At 47.3% G+C, this 15,112-nt stretch overlaps 1 protein-coding gene across 10 annotated transcripts in view; it reads left to right on the top strand.

The window, feature by feature from the left end:
* The window catches only part of SGMS1 (sphingomyelin synthase 1), a 213,205-nt gene that overhangs the window by 179,227 nt on the left and 18,866 nt on the right, over nucleotides 1–15,112 (top strand). For all 10 annotated transcript variants that reach the window (XR_007775152.1, XM_050959559.1, XM_050959563.1 and 7 more), the window contains one exon: nucleotides 11,045–11,162. Coding sequence is in view for 9 of the 10 variants with exons in the window: in XM_050959559.1 (XP_050815516.1) it covers nucleotides 11,045–11,162 (118 nt within the window). In the remaining variant the exon portion in view is untranslated. The remainder of the gene's footprint in view (nucleotides 1–11,044; nucleotides 11,163–15,112) is intronic.

Here is a 15,112-nt window from a genome sequence, read left to right as displayed (position 1 = left end):
TTATCTGAAATGATCTATTTTGACTAGTTTTTGTCTTCTCAACAATTCTGCAGTGGCATATGAATAAGCTCCTTAGCCAAGGGGCTTAATTCTTAGCTTTTATGTAATATATAATGATATAAAAATGGAAAATTAATATAGAACTTTGAGGATATTTTTGGCCAATATTTAGTCACTCTATACTATCATTAACTCATTAACTGGTAATTAAGTCTTTGAAAATGTTGCTCATTAGAGCTACAAACCCTGAACCATCCTGAATTTAATATTAATATTTCTGTTCATAAATCCAAGACATGTAAATTAATTTAGCTTGGGGTTTTTTTGTTTTTAAAGAGCAAATTGTGCCCACTAGTGACACATGCGTCAATAGCATTATATGAGTGGATTCTATTCTATTGTGTGTAGATTTGTGTACTGACTTCATCGCCATAGTATTTGGGTGCCTGCCAGTAGTGCTTTAAACATTGTAACTAATGTCTGACGTGTTTGTTCTCTTATCCTCTTCCCAAGGAGAAACGTGTGTGCAGTGGAGTATTTTTTTTCATATATGCATAAAATATGTTGACTTTTCAGGCTAGATTCCCAGTGAGATTTACAGTACCATTCACAAAAACAGTGGTGGTGCTGCCCCCCCTTATACCTAATAGCCCAGTGCCCTAACCATTGGAGCTATGGAGTCATTCTCTCTATCCCAATAAATATATAAGTATTTTGTATAAAGTGCGACAGTTTCAATAGGAGAGAGACTCTTCTCGGAATAGCAAATAGCTTGGTGCTTAGCGTATCTGGGGGACTGGGGAGACCTAGGTTCAAGTCCCAGCTCCAGAGTGGCGATTGGAATCCCTTTTTTTTCACATCCTAGGTGAATGCCCTAACCACTGAACTACTGCATATCAAGGGTTTTGTGAATCGAGTCTTCATTTCTTTTGCTTTTATTAAAAATACTCCAAATTAAACACTTTGTTCAACCCTAAATTAAAGTTTTCAGACTTCTTCAATTCATTGAAATGCAAAACAAAAAAAATTGGCTACTATTCATCCAAAGCCACATTTATTTTTTTCCAGAACGATTAGCAAACCAAAAAATGAATTGGCACAGCTCTACTCAGTATGAAGAAGGGTTGCAGAATCCACTATAATTTAAACTATCTACATACAATGCATAGAAACCATTACACTCTAGTGCAGGGGTCGGCAACCTCTGGCACACGGCTCACCAGGCTAAGCACCCTGGCGGGCCGGGCCAGTTTGTTTACCTGCCGCGTCGGCAGGTTCGGCCGATTGCAGCTCCCACTGGCCGCGGTTCACCATCCCAGGCCAATGGGGGCGGCGGGAAGCGGCGTGGGCGAGGGATCAGCTGGCTGCGGCTTCTCACCACCCCCATTGGCCTGGGATGGCGAACTGCGGCCAGTGGGAGCCGAGGTTGGCCAAACCTGTCGACGTGGCAGGTAAACAAACTGGCCCGGCCCACCAGGATGCTTACCCTGGCGAGCCGTGTGCCAGAGGTTGCTGACCCCTGCTCTAGTGCAACTCCTCATAGTTGTGTCTCAGAAGTATATTACGAGTTAGTAGCCATTTGTTAATTAGTGATCTTAAAAGTATTGTCTGAGTCTCTCTCCTTTGGTGTGCTATAACGTTATAAATAGTTGCAGCAACCTTGTCAGCATTTGCAGCATCAGAAAAACAGTGGTATTGAATTTTTACTTCACATTTGCCTTTTACCATTTATTCTGTCTCTTTACCCCAGAGTCTGCTAAACCAGTTAGTTTAAATAGAACTGAAATCAGAGCCATATATAGTTTAATAAAAGGGATGTTCAGCCTTGAGTAGAACGTCTTTGCTTCTTAGTGAAATTGATCTCTCTAATGGAATAATGCCATTCTTCTTCGAGTGATTGCTCATATCCATTCCAGTTAGGTGTGCGCCCCGTGCGTGCACGTTCGTCGGAAGATTTTTACCCTAGCAACTCCGGTGGGCTGGCAGGTCGCCCCCTAGAGTGGCGCCGGCATGGCACCTGATATATACCCCTGCTGGCCCGTCCGCTCCTCAGTTCCTTCTTACCGCCATGTCGGTCGTTGGAACTGTGGAGCGCGGCATAGCTGTCTTCCATGTCCCTAGCTCTCCATTGTCTCGTTGTTCTAATAGTTGTATATAGTTATAGTTATACTCAGAGTTTATAATATTAGTTGTTAGTTGTTAGTTGTAGTACTTGTTGTATATAGTTAGTGGGCTTGGGCTCTAGCCCTCCCCTGCGCCCGGCGCCGGGCTCATGCCCAGTTCGCCAGGGTTTAAACAGTACTCGGCCTGCAAGAAGCCGATACCAATGAGCGATCCCCACGACGCCTGCTTGAAGTGCCTTGGGGAATCGCATGTCTCTGAAAAGTGCCGCATTTGTAAGGCATTTAAGCCAAGAACAAAAAAGGAGAGAGATCAGCGCTTAAAGACCCTCTTAATGGAAGCAGCGCTTAACCCTCCAGCTTCGACGCCGAGCGCCAGCTCCGCTCCAGCACCGGACCGCTCCGGCACCAGGAAAACGCCTCGGCACCGGCCCTCCCCGGCACCGGGCCCTGAAGCAAGTCCTTCGACGTCTGCCACTCCAGCCAAGCGGACGCGGACGGAGCGTCCGGCACCATCTACTGCTGCGGCACCGATGCCAGGGATTCCATCGACTCTGGGCCCAGGAGGTCCTTCGAGTCCGGTCCCTCACAGCTCCCCCATAAGATCTGGGGTCGAGCTAATGGTCCCCTCGACGCCAGAGACATTTGCTTCGGCTCGTGACCTGATTGCATTGACTGAGCCTACGCTACCTCAACTCCCGGTGCCTCCAGTGCGGGTTCTGCAATCAAAAGGCAAGCCTGCGGCCATGCAAGCTCCATCTCCGGTTTCACTGAACCGGCACCGATCCCCATCACGGTCCCGGCACTGTGGACGACCTCGATCGGGACGCAGCTCGCAGTCCCAGCACCGCTCTCCGCGGCGGTACTGGTCGTACTCGCGGCGCCCGTCCTCTTCACGGCAGTCCCGATACTCCCGGCACCGGTCTGGCTCGAGCCACCGCTACCAGCACCGAGATCCCAGAAGCCGCTCCCATCGTCGGCGTTCTACATCCCGGTCTACCTCCCAGCACCAGGCTGGTGATAGGTCCCGGTCTCGATCCTGGCATCGATATGACTCCCGGCACTGGTCCCCAGCACCGAGGAGGTCTCCGTCGTCTAGACCGAGGGTCCCATATCAGTCCCGTCCGGCTCCACCCTGGCCGTCCCAACAGCCGTCTGTCTCCTCTCAAACAGACAGCGCGTACGCTATGGATGCTGACAGGCCTGCCGCTCTCTTCCAGGATCCCCCTCCTCAGGAGCATGGACTGCAGCAGTGGGGCTTCTGGACCCCCTGGGCATATCATCAAGCCCAAGGGCCGCAGCAGGTTCCCCCGCGTCCAACAACATCAGAGCACAGGGCTCCAGAGGCCCCATTGTCTTGTCCTCCCCCGTCCCCTGCAGAGGAGGGATTGTCTCACCATCGGGATCCTGATCTCCCTCCAGAGCTGGAAACATTGCTCCAGACGGAGCCTCCTGCAGATCCGCTCCTGCCGGGTGTCTCCTCATCATCCTCCCCGGATCAGGCAGTGGCTGGAACAACATCCACCAGCCCTCCTCCGCTCGACCTCAGGGCGCATCAGGACCTCCTCAGGCGCGTGGCGCAGAACATGAATTTGCAGGCCGAGGAGGTCTCAGAAATTGAGGATCCGGTGGTGAGCATATTATCTGCAGATGCTCCCACTCGTGTCGCCCTTCCCTTTATCCGGACCATTCAGGCCAACGCCACTACCATCTGGCAGTCGCCGGCATCAGTTCCCCCCGCGGCACGCGGCGTGGAACGCAAATACATGGTGCCCTCGAAAGGGTACGAGTATCTCTATGTTCACCTGTGCTCCCTCGTTGTACAATCTGTGAACAAGAGGGAGCGTCACGGCCAGCAGGCCCCGGCACCGAAGTCTAAAGAAGCGAGGCGCATGGACCTGCTTGGCCGAAAGATCTATTCTGCGGGCGCTCTCCAACTTCGAGTGTCCAGTCAACAAGTTCTCCTTAGCCGCTACACTTACAACACCTGGGCGGCAGCGGACAAATTTAAGGAATTGCTTCCACAAGATGCACGTCAGGAATTCGCGGCGATCTTTGACGAGGGCAAGAAAGTAGCAAGAACTTCCCTGCAAGCATCTCTCAACGCCGCAGATTCAGCTGCCAGGACTCTGGCTTCTGGCATTACCATGCGCCGAATTTCCTGGCTACAGGTCTCTGGCCTTCCTCCGGAACTCCAGTACACCATACAGGATCTCCCGTTTGAAGGCCAGGGCCTGTTTTCGGACAAGACTGACCCCAGGCTGCAAAGCCTTAAAGACAATAGGGTCATTATGCGCTCCTTGGGGATGCATACGCCAGTCACCCAGCGCAGACCCTTCGGGGCTCAACAGCAACGCCGGCCCTACCCTCAACCCTGCCAGAGGCAGGACTTCGCCAGACGTCGAAGTAGGAACGGCCGGCATAGACAATCGGGTAACCAAGGGGGGCAAAACCAGAGCTCCTCCAAGGCTCCCTCTGGCTCGAAGCCTTCATTTTGAAGGTGCGCCCGAGGGCGCTGCACCAGTTTCCCTCCCGGATCCATCCCCTCCCTTCTCCAACCGTCTTTCGTTTTTCCTCCCGGCGTGGTCCCGACTAACATCCGACCGATGGGTCTTACGCACATTACAAGCTGGATACCATCTGCAGTTTGTTTCGCGCCCTCCCTCCCGCCCCCCTCCTTCATCCTTCTTCAGGGACCCCTCACGAGCAACTCCTCCTTCAGGAGGTGCGGACACTCCTCGACAAAGGAGCCGTAGAGGAGGATCCAGAAGCCGAGCGGGGCAAGGGGTTTTACTCCCATTACTTTCTGATCCCCAAAGCCAAGGGAGGCCTCAGGCCTATCCTCGACCTGCGCGAACTCAACAGATACGTGGTGAAGTTGAAGTTCCGTATGGTATCCTTGGGGACCATTATCCAATCCTTGGATCCTGGAGACTGGTACGTCTCCCTCGACATGCAAGACGCATACTTTCATATAGCCATCTTCCCGCCACACAGACAGTTCCTTCGGTTCGTGATCAACCACTGCCACTATCAATTCGCGGTCCTCCCGTTCGGCCTTTCCACGGCCCCGAGGGCGTTCACCAAATGTATGGCTGTAGTTGTCGCCCACCTCCATCGCAGCCGCATACATGTATTTCCGTACCTCGACGACTGGCTGATTCGGGGGCCATCAGAGACACAAGTCCTCAGCCACGTCCGCATGGTCAGCAGTCTCTTCGCGAACTTGGGTCTCATCCTCAGTATAGAAAAGTCAACGCTAATCCTCACTCAGAGGATAGAGTTTATCGGAGCCCTTCTGGACTCTACTCTGGACAGAGCCATTCTTCCTCTCTCAAGGTTCCAGACCTTGACGGCCATTGTACGACGACTGCAGACAGCACCTTTGACCTCCATACGCACGTGCCTAACCCTGCTGGGCCACATGGCGGCCTGCACGTTTGTCACGCGGTATGCGCGGCTTCGCATGAGGCCCCTCCAGTCCTGGCTCATCAGTCAGTACCGTCCGGCCCGGCACGTTCTGGACGCGGTTGTTACCGTTCCCCAGATATATTAGGTTCCCTGCGGTGGTGGCTGGACCAGTCCGTGATGTGTGCGGGGCTGCTGTTCCATCTGCCCCAGCCTTCGGTGTCCCTGAGAACGGATGCCTCAGATCTAGGTTGGGGGGCCCATCTCGGAACCCTACGGACCCAAGGTCGGTGGTCACCTCACAAACTAGCCCTCCACATCAACGTACGGGAATTGAGGGCAGTCCGCCTTGCTTGCCAAACATTTCATCATCAACTTCAAGGTCGCTGTGTCTCGGTATTCACCAACAACACAACGACCATGTATTATATCAACAAGCAGGGCGGCACGAGGTCTTCTGCTCTGTGTCAGGAGACCGTGCGGCTCTGGGACTTCTGCATAGCCCACTCCATTCACCTCATCGCATCCTTCCTTCCCAGGGTTCGGAACACGCTGGGGCAGATCATCTGAGCAGATCCTTCTTTTCCCACGAGTGGTCCCTTCGCCCGGACGTCGCCCTTTCGCTCTTCCAGAAGTGGGGATATCCCCGGATGGACCTCTTCGCGTCCCAAGGGAACAGGAAAAGCCAGATGTTCTGCTCCTTTCAAGGCCGGGAACCCGGTTCAGAAGCAGATGCCTTCCTTATTCCCTGGATGACGCCTGTTCTACACATTCCCTCCGTTCCCGCTCGTCCACAAGGTCCTTCTGAAGGTGCGCAGGGACAGGGCCCGCTTGATCATGATAGCTCCAGCGTGGCCCAGGCAACATTGGTACTCCATGTTGCTGGACCTATCTCTGGCCGACCCTGTCCCCCTGCCTCTTCACCTGGACCTGATCACCCAGGACCACGGCAGGATACGTCACCCAGACCTGCAGTCACTGCACCTCACGGCGTGGCTCCTGAATGGCTGACCCGGTCCGAACTCCATTGCTCTACCCCAGTGCGGCAGGTGCTCCTGGGCAGCAGGAAGCCTTCCACTAGAGCGACTTATTCAGCAAAATGGAAGCGCTTCACCTGCAGGTGTGCGGAATGCAGTTTCCTTCCCACCAAGGTCTCCATTGCCATCATCTTATACTACATCTGGTCCCTTAAGGAGCAGGGCCTGGCAATATCATCTCTTCGGGTTCACCTGGTGGCCATCTCCACCTTTCACCCAGGGGAGGATGGCCGCTCGGTGTTCTCTCACCCTCTGGTGACGAGATTCCTTAAAGGCTTGGAGCGTCTCTACCCCCAGGTTCGACGCCCTACCCCTACCTGGGACCTGAACCTAGTTCTGACCCGGCTCATGTCCCCCCCGTTTTGAACCATTAGCGACTTGCTCCCTGCTCTGTCTCTCCTGGAAGACTGCCTTCCTGGTAGCCATCACCTCAGCCAGACGGGTGTCGGAGGTCCGGGCTCTCACGGTAGATCCCCCCGTATACTGTGTTCACAGGGACAAGGTCCAGCTGAGACCGCACCCAGCCTTTCTCCCCAAGGTGTTCTCAGCCTTTCATGTCAACCAGGACGTCTTTCTCCCTGTCTTTTTCCCAAAACCCCACTCGTCCCTCAGGGAGCAGCAGCTTCACTAACTGGACGTCCGTCGAGCGCTTGTCTTTTATATAGAGAGAACCAAGCTGTTCCGCAAGTCCCCCCAACTCTTTGTGGCGGTAGCAGAACGTGCCAGGGGGTTACCTGTTTCCTCTCAAAGAATCTCCTTGTGGGTAACATCCTGTATCTGAGCCTGTTATGACTTGGCTCGTACTCCTCTGGGTCACGTGACTGCGCACTCTACCAGGGCTCAAGCGTCATCGACAGCTTTCCTTGCCCACGTGCCCATCCAGGAGATCTGTAGGGCAGCGACCTGGTCCTCCGTTCATACCTTCGCTTCCCATTATGCCCTGGTCCAGCAGTCCAGAGATGATGCGGCCTTCAGCTCCGCAGTGCTACACGCCGCGACTTCTCACTCCGACTCCTCCGCCTATGTAAGGCTTGCGGTTCACCTAACTGGAATGGATATCAGCAATCACTCGAAGAAGAAAAAACGGTTACTCACCTTTGTAACTGTTGTTCTTCGAGATGTGTTGCTTATATCCATTCCACACCCGCCCTCCTTCCCCACTGTCGGAGTAGCTGGCAAGAAGGAACTGAGGAACGGACGGGCCGGCAGGGGTATATATCAGGCGCCATGCCGGCGCCACTCTAGGGGGCGACCTGCCAGCCCACCGGAGTTGCTAGGGTAAAAATCTTCCGACGAACGTGCACGCGCGGCGCGCACACCTAACTGGAATGGATATGAGCAACATATCTCAAAGAACAACAGTTACAAAGGTGAGTAACCGTCTTTTATCCTAGCTTGCAATAGTTACATCCATGGAGATATAGTCTGATACTACAACCTTAAGCCTTCTTTAGTGTATTCCTGTTTGCAAAAATATTTACTGTTTCAAGAGGAAGTAATCATTTGTCTGAAACATATGTACACACAATATATTGTTTGAAATCTTTCCCTCAAAGCAGTAAAACTCTTTCATAATATTGACCTAGCATTGTTAAATCATGCTGTAGTCAGATCAATAACACTGCAACTAATTGACTCTGCCAAAAGCCATTAAAAATCAAATTGTCAGCCATTTGTGAGTTTCAGGAGAGCTCAGTTTACTGCTGGCTGTTTTGAAACTTTACTTATTTAAGAAGTATTAGATGTTTGTCTGGATTAAGTGCTTTTAAACAATGAAATTTGAAAGCAGTCACAAATAAATACTTTAGGAATCCTTACTTAAGTACATAGTTTTTACTTTAACAGACAGTTTTAGGGAAGGAGAGCAGCAAGAGTGGGAAAGGATAACTTTTCAGTATGTTTACTATAGATCCTTCTTGCATACAGCTTCTCTTAAAGTATTCTGTGGGAAGTGAGATAGTTATAGAATAACATACCTGGGGCCTTGTATGGCAAGTAGAGACAGTATGGGGAAAAGGATAATGTTTTATCTTACCCATGCATTCTACTTTTAACTGGATAAGAAACTGCAAGCTTAGTTTGCCATCATTTCCTCAGTTTTAAATGCTGATTATTTTACAAAAGCAAAACCAACATAACATGTAACTAACAAGGTTGTATCAGTTCTTCAGATTCCTTCTATGTTAAATTTCTTTCCTCTACCCTTTATCAGTTGTTTTTGAGAATATCTGAGTGATTCTCTTACTCAGCACAGTGGGGCTTTAATCCTGATGGATCATATATATGCTTGCCAATATTTAATATTAGTGCTACTGTTGTTATAGTTAATACTACTGTAATTACATTGAAAGTTGGCAGCAGAAGCCTAAGTGAGCCACATTTTGGGCTGGCCTCAACCTGTAATCTAAAGTTATGCTTGTATTTTGTGTGCAGTTGGTACTTGCAAAGCCTGCATTTCATGTTTAACATGAATTTGCACTTGTGCATTCAAATTAGGGTGCAGCTAATGATCAGGTTTTCACATTCTAACTTGCAGGTGTAATTATAGAAGTAAATTTTAAAACATGTGACTGTGTTTTCATGAGGCCACTGTGGATCCATGGTATTTAAACCTCCAGTTCTTCAAATGCTGGTTCCTATATGTGTTCCTCATGTGGGTACACATGTGCAGCACGCACCTGATTTCAGAGATTTTAACAAGCAGTGTCTGTTGGTCCATATATGCACAGTTGGTCTCCTCATGCTTTTGAGCAAGAGCAGAAGAGGCAGTACAGGTTGATGCCCCCTCAGTTCCTTACTGCTGCATGGTCCAGAGTCAGAATTCAATGTCCTCTCTTTCTTCAGCTTTCAGAGATCCTGCAGATAAAATAGTATATAGTTATTCTTTTTAGATTAGTAAAGCTATAGTTTTAGTGTGGTTTGTGTACTTTGCTCCCAGGACCGGGGACTACCTCCCTGCGGTCTGGGTCTATGCCCAAAGTCCCAGGCTTCAAAAACTGCATCTCCTGCACTAGATCCTTCTCTGTCAGTGACGAACACCAATGCTGTCTCTGCTGTCTGGGTGAGACACATATTTCTTCTGCGTTTGTTGATCATTTCCACCAATAAATTGCAAACCCTGTGAGCTTCACCTTAGGAAACGCTTAATGGAGAAGGCCCTGAGACCCCTTTGATCTGGGCCAGGGACACCCTCCTGTACAACAGCCTCAATAAATGAGCACATGCCTAGGAGCAGAGCCTTCAGTTTCAAATTCCAAAGACTCTTCCTTAGAGCTTCCCATGAGAATGAAGGGCATTCTCATGGGCACAAGGACAGATCCCTGTCAAGGACTATCCATAAGAGATGCACTCCTTCCCTGAGCCCATCGAGGCAGGGTGAGCCTTCTAAAGGAGGACAAGTTGGTGGCAAAAAGAGCTCTTGAGGTTAAATTTGATGCAACAGATACAGCATTCAGAAGCTTGACCACTGGTGTTTTTATGAGGGAGATACTTGGTTACAATCCTTAGGCTTTCCCAGGGAAGTGAAGAATACTATGCAGGCCCTTCCCTTTGATGAGTCAGGCCTGTTTAATGAGAAAATGAAGGACTCTTCATTCATTAAAAGACTTGAGGTCTATCCTCCACTCCCTATCTATATTCCGCTACCTGCTTTCGGTCCCCTCTGCTTCTGGTCTGGTTGGATTCACTGTAAGAAGAGAAACTGAGGGGACGTCAACTACCACTACCTTTTATATCCTCACTCAGAAGCACAAGGAGACCTACTGCACGTACGAGGACAAGTGGACACCACTCATTAAAATGTCCAGACTTGGATGCATGCTCACGCATATCCATGTGTTGAATACAGATATGGACCACATATCTCAGAGAACTTCCAAAACTAGTAAATAACTTCCATTTTTCATTGGTTGGTCTAATTCAGCTTTGTAATAATTGTATTTCTGTATTTTGGATTGCTGATTCTCTTTTTCATGAGTAGCATTTTTAATGTATATGAATAAATCAAATATGATTGCTCCTTTTGGAAGATAATTCCGTGTTTGTAGATGCAGAGATACTTTGCAGAGGTTAAAGGAAATCAGCCTCTGGCTTGAAACCTACGTTAGTTTTGGACTGGCTTTGTTTGCTACCTTTAAACTACAAGTTATTTGTATTTATAAGGAATGATGGTAGGAAGGGATCATAGGTTAGTGTTTAGAACACAGGACTAAAAGGCAGAAATTTGGGGTTTATTCTTAATTCTGCCACTGAGTTGCTGTATAATCTTAATTGCATTCTGTGCCTGTTTTGCCCCTGTAAAATGGGAGATCAAAGATTTTTTAATAGTCTTAGATGAAAGCTGATGTAGATGCATAAAGCATTATTAAGCTTGAGCTTGAATTGTCAACATTATATTCTAGACTGGTGCCTTTCATGGTTCTTAGACAAATCTTGGTAGAATTTGTTTCCTTAGAATGACACTTTTTTCCTTGTCTCCAGGTCTATTATTAGCAGAAGATTTTTCTGTATAGTTGGCACACTATACCTATATCGGTGTATTACGATGTATGTAACTACACTGCCAGTACCCGGTATGCATTTCAACTGCTCTCCAAAGGTAAGTTTTTCTCACTGCAATTCCGTTTTGTAGCTTCTGGGTTTTTTTCCTTTTTCCACACGCCAGAGATCCTTAATAACTGTGAACAGCCTTCTTGATTGTAACTCTCATATAAGCTGGAATGGCAGGGAATTTTTTTCACAGATAGTCAATGCTATGAATTTGTCAACTCGAGTGCTAGCTGTTGAACAATGCAAAGCACTCCCTTTTCAGGCCTAATTTTTAATGTTTGTATCAATTTTTAACTATTTTGATTGGGGGATGCCTTTTTCTTTTGTTTTTTTTACTGAGATTAGTGGAATCTATACATCCTATAAGGAGATGCAGTTACTGATGTAACGGTGCCATATACCACTAGCTTATTTCTAGAGCTGACCAAAATCTGAAATTTCCATCTCATGGGAAATTCCGGTATTTCAGCATTTTATGTTTTCATCCTGAACTGAAAAGTTATCATTTGAAAATTTTTCATGGAATTAAATATTCCCAAAAACATATTTTCAGAAATATTAAAATGTTTTCTGCTTTTTCGATTGAAACAAACTCTTTCATCATTCCTGAAATCACAATGTTCCATTTCTTTTGGTTGAACTCGAGTAGGATACTTCATTGCAAGTTAGTTGGACGTTAAACTGTATTTCCCCATTGTGGTACATTGCCACATATAATCATAGAAGATTAGGGTTGGAAGAGATCTCAGGAGGTCATCTAGTCCAACTCCCTGCTCAAAGCAGGACCAATCCCAGCTAAATCATCCCAGCTAGGTCTTTGTCTAGCTGGGCCTTAAAAACCTCTAAGGATGGAGATTCCACCACCTCCCAAAGTAACCCATTCCAGTGCTTCACTACCCTCCTAGTGAAATAGTCTTTTTTAATATCCAGCCTAGACCTCTCCCGCTGCAACTTGAGACCATTGCTTCTTGTTCTGTCATCTGCCACCACTGAGAACAGACTAGCTCCATCCTCTTTGGAACCCCCCCTTCAAATGGTTGAAGGCAACTATTAAATCCTCTTCAGTCTTCTCTTCTGCAGACTCTAAATATGACAAGTTACCTCAGCCTTTCCTAGTAAATCATGTGCCCCAGCCCCATAATCATTTTCATTGCCCTCTGCTAGACTCTCCAATTTGTCCACATCCTTTCTGTAGTGGAGGGCCAAAAACTGGACGCAGTACTCCAGATGTGGCCTCTCCAGTGCTGAATAGAGGAGAATAATCACTTTTCTCAATCTGCTGGCAGTGTTCCTACTAATGCAGGCCAAGATGCCCTTACTCTTCTTGGCAACAAGGGCATACTCATATCCAGCTTCTCATCCACTGTAATCCCCAGGCCCTTTTCTGCAGAACTGCTGCTTAGCCAGTCGGTCCCCAGCCTGTAGCAGTGCATGGCATTCTTCTGTCCTAAGTGCAGGACTCTGCACTTGTCCTTGTTGAACCTCATCAGATTTCTTTTGGCCCAATCCTCCAATTTGTCTAGGACACTCTGGACCCTACTCTCCAGTGTATCTACGTCTCCCCCCAGCTTAGTGTCAGCCACAAACTTGCTGAGGGTGCAACCCATCCTATCATCCAGATCATTACTGAAGATGTTGAACAAAACTGGCTCCAGGACCGACCCCTGGGGAACTCCGCTTGATACTGGCTGCCAACTAGACATCAGCCTGATGATCTAGCCATTTTTGTATCCACCTTGTAGTCCATTCGTCCAATCCATACTTTTTTAACTTGCTTGCAAAAGTACTATGTAGGTAAGTATTATGGGGAGAGGGATAGCTCAGTGGTTTGAGCATTAGCCTGCTAAACCTGGGGTTATGAGTTCAACCCTTGAGGGGGCTACTTAGCAATCTGGGGCAAAATCAGTACTTGGTCCTGCTAGTGAAGGCAGGGGGTGGATTCGATGCCCTTTCAGGGTCCTTCAGTTCTAGGAGATAGGTATATCTCCATATTTTATATATTTTTATCTACTGTGGGAGACTGTATCAAAAGCTTTGCTAAAGTCAAGATATATCACATCCACTGTTTTCCCCATATCCACAGAGCCAGTTAACTCAATATAGAAGGCAGTCAGGTTGATCAGGCATGGCTTGCCCTTGGTGAATCCATGTTGACTGTTCCTGATCATCTTCCTCTCCTCAAAGTGCTTCAAAATGGATTCCTTGGGGATCTGATTTTTCCGGGGACTGAGGTGAGACTGACCAGTGTGTTCCCTGGATTCTCCTTTTTCCCTTTTTTAAAAATGGGCACTATATTTGCCTTTTTCCAGTCATCCAGGACCTCCCCGGATCACCACGAGTTTTCAAAGATAATGGCCAAATGGCTCTGCAATCACATCAGCCAACTCCCTCAGCACCCTCGGGTGCATTAGATCCGCCTCTATGGACTTTTTCATGTCCAGATTTTCTCAATGGTCCTTAACCTGTTCTTTCACCACTGAGGTGAACATGGAAGTTGTATTTTGCGAGCCTGTTGGTCTCTATTTTCCCCATGGACCAGGCTTCACACCTGGACTATATCTGCAATTCATACAGAATCACACGATTCCCCTACAGTTTCATCAAAGGGGAGTCCAGAAGGCATTGTGGGATTTGTAGTCCTCCAGAAAGCCTGACCTGTAGGTCCCATGAGGGAATGCACTAGTAGGGAAGTCAGTTTAATGTTTTGTTGAATTGATTTGAAACAAAGCATTTCAGATTAGTTAAACAAAGTGAAATTTTCCAGTTTGTATTGAACTGTCACACAGAACTATCTTGTTTCCATTTTTCTAATAGAAAATCAAAGGGTCTTGGAAAAACAAATTTTCCAATTAAAAAAAATTGATTTTGTGGGCAATAAATTTTCCATTTTAATGGTTTTCTTTTGGCAAATTCCCACCAAGCTCTATTTACTTCCCTAAATTTACAACACTTAGCTATCTTAGTATAAGCACCTTTATATGGGTATAATTGGATCTGCACTGGGGGGGGGGGGGCTATACTGTACCAGTTTGAAACCAATACAATTTAAGTGATACAAAAACTGTAGACAAACTGTAGTGCTCACTCACTCCACAGCATTCCTATCCCTAGCCAGCCTAGATGTTAATTATGGTCATTATTAAGCTTGAGAGAAATAATCTAATCAGCCTATTTGAAACCTCCCCCATAGAATCTCTTTACGGCTTCATCCACGTTTTTCTGTATTGGTGAAACTCCACTTACAGAGCAGAATTAGTTGGCAGGGCATCTTAAAATTCCAACACCCCTTAACACTAGTATTACCACTGTTCTTTTATGGGTGGAACTGCACGGCTGCAGAAAAATGCTGACATGTTCTTAAAGTAGACAAACCCAAAATGTTTGGTTTCTAAGAGAAAATGTTCCAATGGGTGTGCTGACCAGTGTTGGAAATTAGCACTGCTTATATGATGACAGTGTAGTCTTTGCCAAATTGTATGTGGCTGCTTGGAAACATAAGTCTTTGTAAATGGAGGAATGGGAGGGACATGAGAAGGGGAAATCCGCAACATGTGTGATCAGTCAGTTAAACAGTGAGCACTATAAATACAAAAAGAAACCAGATCCTATAATTCCACACTGAGTAAATCTGCCATTTCTGAAAAGGAACGTTCTTTATTTCAACAGAAATTAGGCAGATTTGCCAACGTGGTAAGTGACCTTTATAACAAGGACTGATAAGCTTTGTACTCCATTACTGCAGAGTTTTGATATGTTCTTTGATCTTTCTACAGGACTTCCTTGTAAAATATAGAACACTTTCAATTCCCAAAATCCCTTGTCATCTCCTTATCTGAGTCAGACGTAATTTGAAAGAAACAATTCGGTGTTTGGGAGCATTCTAGGCTTTTATGGGTACTGCAGGAAGTGTTTATAGTCACTATGAAAGATACTAAACAGATCCTTAACATTAGAACTGTCTGAAAAGTATAATTCATGCCTTCAGTTCAGTTTTTAAGA

This window comes from Gopherus flavomarginatus, chromosome 6 (genome assembly GCF_025201925.1).
Source record: "Gopherus flavomarginatus isolate rGopFla2 chromosome 6, rGopFla2.mat.asm, whole genome shotgun sequence".
NCBI classification, from domain to species: Eukaryota; Metazoa; Chordata; order Testudines; family Testudinidae; genus Gopherus; species Gopherus flavomarginatus.
This window is presented reverse-complemented; position numbering and strand designations above follow the sequence as displayed.